The sequence below is a fragment of the Ranitomeya imitator genome, chromosome 8 (genome assembly GCF_032444005.1).
Source record: "Ranitomeya imitator isolate aRanImi1 chromosome 8, aRanImi1.pri, whole genome shotgun sequence".
In the NCBI taxonomy this organism is placed as follows: Eukaryota; Metazoa; Chordata; class Amphibia; order Anura; family Dendrobatidae; genus Ranitomeya; species Ranitomeya imitator.
In genome coordinates, this window is record NC_091289.1 from 49,581,311 (window position 1) to 49,592,006 (window position 10,696).

The 10,696-nt window shown below is 42.9% G+C and overlaps 1 protein-coding gene across 4 annotated transcripts in view; it reads left to right on the forward strand.

Annotated features, from left to right (window-relative positions):
- LOC138647690 (protein shisa-4-like) overlaps window positions 1-3,146 on the forward strand; it is a 29,712-nt gene extending 26,566 nt beyond the window's left edge. For all 4 annotated transcript variants that reach the window (XM_069736889.1, XM_069736888.1, XM_069736891.1 and 1 more), the window contains exon 5: window positions 200-3,146. In XM_069736889.1, the coding sequence (XP_069592990.1) occupies window positions 200-234 (35 nt within the window). In that variant the 3' untranslated portion in view covers window positions 235-3,146. The remainder of the gene's footprint in view (window positions 1-199) is intronic.
- The last annotated feature ends 7,550 nt before the right edge of the window (window positions 3,147-10,696 follow it).

A 10,696-nucleotide genomic window follows, 5' to 3' on the forward strand; every position in this document is an offset into this window, starting at 1 on the left:
TCTGGCCTCGCGGTCCTAAACTCAACATCCTCATAGGTATATGTGAGGCTATTGATTTTTGGGTCATGAGGCATACAAGTCCAAACATCTTGGTTGATACTCGGACCTTTTAATGTTGGACAAGTTAAATATTCCGATATTTTTTATTTTTGTACATCTCCTGAGCTTTCACTTGCCTAACTCCATCTTCTTCCTACAGGTGCAGATAACAAGGCTTTTGAAGAAATGCCATAAACAGAGCGAAGTTGTAGTCTGGATGGACAACAGATACGACTTCATCTTCACTCACTTAGACACAAGTTACATCTTTTAGTTGGTTCCAGGATTGCCTGTGTGATATAATTGTACCCATTGTTTTATTGTTTCTGTGCCTCTTTGCACAATTATTTTGTCTCAAATATATTTTTTTTAACGTGTTACTGGGAGGGGGAGAGAGGGTAAATGTAAAAACTGTATAATGCAACAAGCCATGAATGTAGAGGAAACGTCCCCAGATATTGGCAGTATTGGACGCCTTTATCACAGGACGTACAGGCTCTACACCATTAAATAACACAACTGCAATGAATTCTTCTACAGCTTTGGAATGGGCGAGGAATGCTGGTGGGGAAAAATTAAAGATTGATAATGGACGGTAGGTGTCAGATAGAAGTTGGAATAGAAGAACAAAAATGGGGGGAGTCTTAGCCCAAGGGGACCATAACTCAAGAAATTGAGTTTACCTTTCTTGCAGCTGGATAGTGGTTAGTTTCCTATGATCAGGATGACATGCTTGTTGGGACCAATTTGCACCTAAAAATACCTAAATTTGTAGGGATAAAAACATTTAAAAAATTGAACAACGCAGTGAAACCCCCCAAAAAGTTACTATATAGATGGCATTTTGTTTTCTTACTGCAAACCAGTCCCTATAGCGTTCCATGTATTTAGTATTACGTGTGTAATACATGGTCGTGATCTTCCATGACACATTTCGTGACCTTCATGCTGCTGGTTGCACCATAATTGTAGCATGATGTGTTCTCTTGATGTTTTATAGCAGCAGTTGTCAACGTTAAGATTTTTTTTTTTCTTTTCACCAAACGTACAGAATGAGTCCATTTTATTTACTATTTCTTATTTCTAAGAATTGTCTGGTGTCATACAAAACCGGTGGTGGCAATGTATAGTACATTTAAGTGGTGTATTTATTTTTGGTGTAGGAAGAAACCTTTGGATAAGGAATGGCTAGAAAAGGATGTTTTTATATTTGCCTTTTACCAAATAATCTAGAGGGAATTTTTTTTTTTTACTGCAGAAAAAGAGCTGAGTATGACCATGATTTGCTGTTCCTTCTGCTACTGTCTTGAGAAGATAAGAGCAGTAGTCTCCTGTGACCTTGCTAGAAACAACAACTTTCAGCATGAGCTGACAATCTCTTGTTGTCTGGGCATGTGGCGAGTTGTGGCTTTGATCTAGAAACAAAAAATGTGCCTTAATGTCGTTTTCTTGGATTCCCATTCACATGTCTGAATTGCACTTTGCTGGAGGACAGGAAATCGGTGGCCATACTGTCTGTCGAACCGGCCAAAGTGTTCAAGTTGAGTGGTAAAAGCATGTAGTTTTTTTGAGATCTTCAAAAACCATGAGTTTTTAAGCAGAAACTGATTCAGAAAATTCTCTTGTTTTGGACGAGTTTTCCCAGGTGAAGCCACGTCAGGAAAAAGCCAGCCGTTCTTGTGGCGGCAGCTTTCACGTTTTAATGTTAAGTAAGAAGGTGCCAGAAGAATGTGTGCCATTTTTTTAACATTCAACTTTTCCAATCCCTGAAGTGGTTAAAAGTAGTAACGTGCACAATGTCGTTTTGACATTTTGTTTGGGATTATGTTTATTTTTGGGGGGCACTTTTGCTGCATTTGTTTTTTTTCAGGCAGATTTTAGGTGGAACCTGCCTGAAATAGATGTTTTGTGCACATACCCTTGGGGAATTTTTGAAGAGGTTTTTTTTTTTGGAATCTATTGATTTGACCTTACCTAATTTAGAGAGGTTTCCTTAAGGATCCACTTCAAAGAAGTGACATACACTTTCCATTTTCCACCAGATGTTTTTCAAAACTTTTTCAGGAAAATAAAAAAAAAGCTTTTCAATTGGAAAAGGTTTCCACAGGTTTTTTTGATGAGGAGCTGCTCCCCAAAAATGCAACAAACTGTGCACATACCCTAAAGGTACCTTCACACTGAGCGACTTTAGAACGATAGCGATCCGTGACGTTGCAGCGTCCTCGCTAGCGATATCGTTGTGTTTGACACGCAGCAGCGATCAGGATCCTGCTGTGAGATCGCTGGTCGGAGCTAGAAGGCCAGAACTTTATTTCGTCGCTGGATCACCCGCTGACATCGCTGAATCGGCGTGTGTGACGCCGATTCAGCGATGTCTTCACTTGTAACCAGGGTAAACATCGGGTTACTAAGCGCAGGGACGCGCTTAGTAACTTGATATTAACCCTGGTTACCTAAAAAAAAAAAAAAAACACACTACATACTTACATTCCGGTGTCTGTCGCATCCCTCGCAGTCAGCTTCCCGCACTGACTGAGCGCCGGCCGTAAAACACAGCGGTGACGTTACCGCTGTGCTCTGCTTTACGGCCGGCCGGCGCTCACAGTCACCCGGGGACCTCGGCATCGTTGCCTATATCGCTGCAGCGTCGCTTAATGTGACGGTACCTTAAGTTTTTTTTTTTTGTTTGTTTTGTTTTTTTTAGATAAAACTCTTCAAATCTTCCTCCCAAATTTCAAAAACTTTTCTGGCTTTGTTACCCAGATATGATGGCAGAGATGCAGATGACAAATTAGTGGAAATGCTTAACAAAGTAATAGTATGATGTCGGAAACACTCCCACGTGCACTTTTGGCATCAAATATGCCCAATCTGCTTTTGCATCTTCCCCAATTCTATTAAAACATCTGACGGGAGATCTAAACGGAAGCAACTTTGGAGAAGCGCCTGAAGCAAAATGTCTCTGTGTGACGTAGAGTCTTGTAAATAAGTTTTTATTCACCTTGCTGGAAATTAGTTTTTTTTTTCTGTTGAATTTCTGTGTCCTGATTTGTGATGTTTCTGTTAAACTCATTTTGACAATAAATGTGGATGGTTCTTTGATTCGATATACTACTTCTATCTTCTAAGAATTCTATATGTTTTTTTTTATTATAACAAGATGGACTCACTGCTGTTCTTGTATAGGTGTCATTACATTCAGATATCGCTAAATACCCCCCATTCAACACACCTACTATGAATGTAATGAACGATGGATCAAAAATGAACAATGCCGCACTGATACTGAGAATCGTGTGACCTAAGACTTGAGACATGTTGGAAGGTCCTATTAATGAAGTCTAGTATCGACTACTAAATGCTTGAATGATCAGTAACCAGAACACAATTTTTCGGCCAGAGATCTCAATGTGTAATCTGTCATATTATAAAAAAAAATCCAGCTCAGAGGCAATGGGTACTTGGAAATTAACTACAATCTTTTGCACCAGTTTTATTACAGTTGGGGTTCAAACTTGCTTCTCATGCCTATATGGTCCTATTTATTTTCGGAGCCTAAAATATAAATGTTACATACTCGTCATTCCTCATGTCCCTCCGATCATTATAGAAGAGTGATTGTGGAGAAATGAGGGTCAGTGAATACTCTCGTCCGCTGGCCTGAGATCGCATGGACCAGGGTCATACCGCTGAACGCCCACTCTGCTTTCCCGCGGGCAGAACGGTAAGACAACACAGCTTGGCAATACTTTATTGAACCACCAACAGACAACATATAGAACAGTCCTAGCACAATACCTAAGATGGTGCAAAATGACACCCTTCCGCTGACTCGCTGGGATTAGATCAGCTGCAACTCTGGGGCTTCCAGGGCCGACTACCCCCAATTGTGAAAGCAATAAATATAGGGATTAGCTCACCACACCATTGCAATTGGAGATCTCGGTTGGAGATATCAGGAATGTGCCAATCATGCTGGTGATTGCAGCCAAACATGGGATTGGAATGGGGGGGGGGGTCCTTCAGACCCTGGGAACTATCCAGGATCGCTCCCTGCACACGCCGTACCCGGCGTATAAGACGACCCCCGACTGAGACGATTTTCAGGGGTTAAAAAGTCGTCTTATACGCCGGAAAATACGGTACATACTGTATTGATATTGCTAATTAATATGAAATTGATTAGTTAATACAAGAAGTCCTTTTTACAGTTCATTCCTTTTGGAAGCTTAGTGTCCAAGTCAAGAATCCAAAGTGCCTCTCTGAGGGCTAAAGATTTTTGCCAATTTCTTCCACGAACTGGTTGTTTGATTTTTTTTTTTTTAAGTTCTTCGAAAACAAAATTGGATTTCCTTTGTGTATAAAGGTGAAATGTTTTACCGCTCCTAAGTATGTACTATTGTCAGAGGCGTAGCTAGGGTTTTGGTTCACTCCTATAGGCAGACCCTGTAATAAGGCAACCCCTATAGGCAGACCCTGTAATAAGGCAACCCCTATAGGCAGATCCTCTAATAAGGCAGCCCCCATTGTCAGACCCTGTAATAAGGCAGCACCCCTATAGGCAGACCCTGTAATAAGGCAACCCCTATAGGCAGATCCTCTAATAAGGCAGCCCCCATTGTCAGACCCTGTAATAAGGCAGCACCCCTATAGGCAGACCCTGTAATAAGGCAACCCCTATAGGCAGACCCTGTAATAAGGCAACCCCTATAGACAGACCCTGTAATAAGGCAACCCCTATAGGCAGATCCTTTAATAAGGCAGCCCCCATTGTCAGACCCTGTAATAAGGCAGCACCCCTATAGGCAGACCCTGTAATAAGGCAACCCCTATAGGCAGACCCTGTAATAAGGCAACCCCTATAGACAGACCCTGTAATAAGGCAACCCCTATAGGCAGATCCTTTAATAAGGCAGCCCCCATTGTCAGACCCTGTAATAAGGCAGCACCCCTATAGGCAGACCCTGTAATAAGGCAACCCCTATAGACAGACCCTGTAATAAAGCAGCACCCCCATAGTCAGAACCTGTAATAAGGCAGCCCCCATAGTCAGACCCTTTAATGCGGCAGCACCCTTATAGGCAGATCCGGTAATAAGGCAGCCCCCATAGTCAGACCCTGTAATGCAGCACCCCCATAGTCAGACCCTGTAATAAGGCAGCCCCCATAGTCAGACCCTGTAATGCAGCACCCCCATAGTCAGACCCTGTAATAAGGCAGCCCCCATAGTCAGACCCTGTAATAAGGCAGCCCCCATAGACCCTATAATAATGCAGTACCCCCATAGTCAGACCCTGTAATAAGGCAGCAGCAGCCCCCATAAAAATAAATAAATACCTCTCTTCTTCCTGGTTCCTGCGCTGCTCCCGCTGATGTCCTGACAGTGGGCGCCGGGCAGTGACCTCATCACGCCCGCTGTCAGTGTCGGCGACGTCAGACGCCGACACTGACAGAAGGATGATTGGAGAAGGAGCGCAGCGCTCCTCCCATCAATGCGATCAGCTGTATCGGCTAAATGCCGGTAGAGCTGATCTTCCGATGACGGCGGGGGGCCCACTACTGGCATCGCCCCAAAGCCTGCTCAGAGCCCCATAGCAGCCGGGCGGCAGAGAAGTGAGATCGATTCTCCCTGCTCTGCCGCATAATGTAAATGCTGCGCGTGCCAATAGTTACAATGGCGTCGTTCCAGGTGGGCCCCCTAAGAGCACCGGGGCGCCCGCACCCTTTGCCCCTCGGTAGCTACGCTACTGACTATAGTTATTTTTGATGTTTGCAATATGTTCAACAATCCTTTTTGTTCATTTTCTGGCTGTACAACCAATGTACTTGAGGTTGCCTGCACGGCACTCGATGCAACTCAATGCAATAAACCACATGGCCTGAGTTGCAGTTGATGAATGAATGTGTACTGTGCCTTATGGAAGACAATTTTTTTTTTCTTATTTGCAGCAAATTCACATGTGTTGCAATGATCACCAGCACATTTGTAAAATCCTTTGCTTGGATAGCTACGTTGAAGTGGCATCCTGAGTTTGGTGGGCACCCACCGAGAGGAGATAACGACAAGCTTAGGAAGCTAACAATTCACTGAGGCAAGTGGCCAATTGATCAGAGGATCACATCCTGGTTTCTCTGAACATCTCCATGTAGCCCGGTGACCGGTGGGTCCCAATCTTGGCTTCTGCAAGCGTATCCATGGGGCCAAGTGACTGGAGGGTCCCAATCCTAACTTCCCCAAACATCTGCATGGGTTCATTGATGGTAAATTAAACAGATCTGTATTCTTTCAGCTAGGGCCAAGGTCCCTTAAGCTGGCTTCCTGTAGAATGTCAAATCAGTGTTCCCCTTGATGGTGTCTTGGCTGCTGTTCTGCAGAGAGTCTTGATGTAGCCATGGTGTCCTGGCTGCTGTCTGATAGAATGTTTTTGGAAACAGGCAGTGCACTGCTGTTAGTCAGGCATTTTTCCACAGGATTGGGGGAAGGTGGCAGGAGCTCATCTCTCATTGTTCGAGGGTTCTTAGTTTATCCCATAATGTTTGCAGTCAACAAACTGCATGGCCTGGTACAATGGGTAATCAACATATTGGCAAACCGATTGTTCAATGACCCTTTGTCATTGTCTTCCAAGGATATCAACACGATAACTTGTAGGAGCTTATATAAGCGGTAAACAGCAGGCATTCACAAACATCAATTTTAATAGTCAACGTTCAGACTCGTATGTCAATAGTCTGACCAACCGAAGAAAAACATTCAATAATGTTCAGCCTATGTCTCTTGGCCTACTGAAAATGGATGTCTGGCCTAACTAAGAATAAATGCTGTGTCGTTAGTGATTAATTCTCTTTATTGTCATGCTAAACCAATGTGAACATTCATCAAGACTGTCATTTCTTAAAGGAGTTGCCCACTTTCAGAAAAGTGTGCCCCAGACTGTAAAATACCTAAAGTCCTCTCTGGGTCAATCACCAGCTCCCAACTACTGCTACGGTCTTGGTGCTTTTGCTGTAGCGATGATCTTAACCTTGGCACAGCCTCTGAGCTCAGTGATTGATTAGAGCATTGATGTGTGCTGCTGTGACGTCACTGCTTCAGCAAAATCACCAGGACTCGAGCAGTGTCTGGGAGCTGGTGCGCGACCCAGTGAAGGGTGGTGGGAACTGGCCCTGGCACCAGGAATGGTGATTACCTGCTAAGTCTATTTTTAAGTGTGTTATACAGTTTGCGGCCAACTTCCCTGGAAGGCAGCAATACCTTTTAAGTCCATTTTGAAGAAAAGTCCACTAAAGTAAGTCAAATTTATTAAGAGGTGCTTTGTACTGATTGTTATAATTTACGCCATTTTCTGGAGGAAATTGTAGTTAATTTTTTGTATGTTGTTTGCCACACTCATCTGAGTATTAGCCACATTATTGAAAAGTAGCCAGGGTAAAAACTCACAAAATATTTAACTTTTTAAAGCCAGAAAACTGGCAAAAATGAAATAATGAAGCGGCCCAACAGTCTGATGAGGGTACATCTGTTTTTAAGACCAAAATCTCAATTTGCAGACATGATGTTATTCTGAATCCACACTTGATCTTGGGTTTTTTATTTTACCCTTCTGGAAAGACTTTCTCGAAGACTTTTGGCCTGTTTTCTCTCCTGCGATGTCTTGTATTCCCTTAAAATAATAAATCCGGAGCGTCTTTTCTTAAAGGGACTCATATCAGCACAGAATGACTGTTCACATGAAGTACAAGTGATCAATGCACCCTTCGTGCGGCCAAACAGTTCGGTGCACCTTCCTATCTACAGGTCCTTCTCAAAAAATTAGCATATAGTGTTAAATTTCATTGTTTACCATAATGTAATGATTACAATTAAACTTTCATATATTATAGATTCATTATCCACCAACTGAAATTTGTCAGGTCTTTTATTGTTTTAATACTGATGATTTTGGCATACAACTCCTGATAACCTAAAAAACCTGTCTCAATAAATTAGCATATTTCACCCATCCAATCAAATAAAAGTGTTTTTTAATAACAAACAAAAAAACCAACAAATAATAATGTTCAGTTATGCACTCAATACTTGGTCGGGAATCCTTTGGCAGAAATGACTGCTTCAATGCGGCGTGGCATGGAGGCAATCAGCCTGTGACACTGCTGAGATGTTATGGAGGCCCAGGATGCTTCAATAGCGGCCTTAAGCTCATCCAGAGTGTTGGGTCTTGCGTCTCTCAACTTTCTCTTCACAATATCCCACAGATTCTCTATGGGGTTCAGGTCAGGAGAGTTGGCAGGCCAATTGAGCACAGTAATACCATGGTCAGTAAACCATTTACCAGTGGTTTTGGCACTGTGAGCAGGTGCCAGGTCGTGCTGAAAAATGAAATCTTCATCTCCATAAAGCATTTCAGCCGATGGAAGCATGAAGTGCTCCAAAATCTCCTGATAGCTAGCTGCATTGACCCTGCCCTTGATGAAACACAGTGGACCAACACCAGCAGCTGACATGGCACCCCACACCATCACTGACTGTGGGTACTTGACACTGGACTTCAGGCATTTTGGCATTTCCTTCTCCCCAGTCTTCCTCCAGACTCTGGCACCTTGATTTCCGAATGACATGCAAAATTTGCTTTCATCAGAAAAAAGTACTTGGGACCACTTAGCAACAGTCCAGTGCTGCTTCTCTGTAGCTCAAAAGTGGCTCTACCTGGGGAATGCGGCACCTGTAGCCCATTTCCTGCACACGCCTGTGCACGGTGGCTCTGGATGTTTCCACACCAGACTCAGTCCACTGCTTCCTCAGGTTCCCCAAGGTCTGGAATCGGTCCTTCTCCACAATCTTCCTCAGGGTCCGGTCTCCTCTTCTCGTTGTACAGCGTTTTCTGCCACATTGTTTCCTTCCAACAGACTTACCATTGAGGTGCCTTGATACAGCACTCTGGGAACAGCCTATTTGTTGAGAAATTTCTTTCTGGGTCTTACCCTCTTGCTTGAGGGTGTCAATGATGGCCTTCTTGACATCTGTCAGGTCGCTAGTCTTACCCATGATGGGGGTTTTGAGTAATGAACCAGGCAGGGAGTTTATAAAAGCCTCAGGTATCTTTTGCATGTGTTTAGAGTTAATTAGTTGATTCAGAAGATTAGGGTAATAGGTCGTTTAGAGAACCTTTTCTTGATATGCTAATTTATTGAGACAGGTTTTTTGGGTTATCAGGAGTTGTATGCCAAAATCATCAGTATTAAAACAATAAAAGACCTGACAAATTTCAGTTGGTGGATAATGAATCTATAATATATGAAAGTTTAATTGTAATCATTACATTATGGTAAATAATGAAATTTAACACTATATGCTAATTTTTTGAGAAGGACCTGTACTTGTTTTTTTCTATCTTCGCCTAGTCTACATTGATTGACAGCTCTCTCTATATAGAGCAAGAGAAGGGCAGAGATAGATGAAAAACCAGTAGGTGGGATAGTGCACCAAGCTCCGGTGCTTGGCTTGAACAGTCATTCTGCGCTGACAGTCCCTTTAACCCCTTCACCCCCGTAGCTTTTTCTGTTTTTTCATTTTCGTTTTTCGCTCCCCTCCTTCCCAGAGCCATAACTTTTTTATTTTTCCGTCAATATGGCCATGTGAGGGCTTATTTTTTGCGGGACGAGATCTACTTTTGAACGACACCATTGGTTTTACCATACCGTGTAACAGAAATTGGGGAAAAAATTCCAAGTGTGATGAAATTGCAAAGAAAGTGCAATCTCACACTTGTTTTTTGTTTGGCTTTTTTGCTAGGTTCACCAAATGCTAAAACTAACCTGCAATTATGATTCTCCAGGTCATTACAAGTTCATAGACACCTAACATGGCTAGGTTATTTTTTATCTAAGTGGTGAAAAGAAATTCTAAAGTTTGCTAAAAAAAAAAAAATTGCGCGATTTTCCGATACCCGTACCGTCCCCAATTTTCGTGATCTGGGGTCAGATCAGGGCTTAATTTTTGCGTGCCGAGCTGGCGTTTTTAATGATACCATTTTGGTGTAGGTTCTTTTGATCCCCCGTTATTGCATTTTAATGCAATGTCGCGGCGACCAAAAAAAAATAATTTTGGCGTTTTGATTTTTTTTCTCGCTACGCCATTTAGCGGTCAAATCCTTTGTTTTTATTGATAGATCGGCCGATTCTGAACGCGGCGATACCAAATATGTGTATGTTTGATTTTTTTTATTGTTTTATTTTGATTGGGGCGAAGGGGGGTGATTTTAACTTTTTTATATATTTTTTATTTTTTTTATATTTTTAAACACTTTTTTTTTTAATTTTGGCATGCTTCAATAGCCTCCATAGGAAGCTAGAAGCATGCACTACACGATCGCCTCTGCTACATAGAGGTGAAGTACAGATCACCTCTATGTAGCAGAAATGCAGGTGTACTTTGAACGCCGACCACAGGGTGGCGCTCAAAGCAATCGGCCATCAACAACCATAGAGGTCTCAAGGAGACCTCTGGTTATGGCAATGCACCGCTGACCCCCAATCATGTGACGGGGGTCAGCGGTGCGAGCAGTTCCGGCCGGGAGCGCTAGTTAAATGCCGCTGTCAGCGCTTGACGGCGGTATCTAACTAGTTAATGGGCGCGGGCGGATCGCGATTCCGCTCG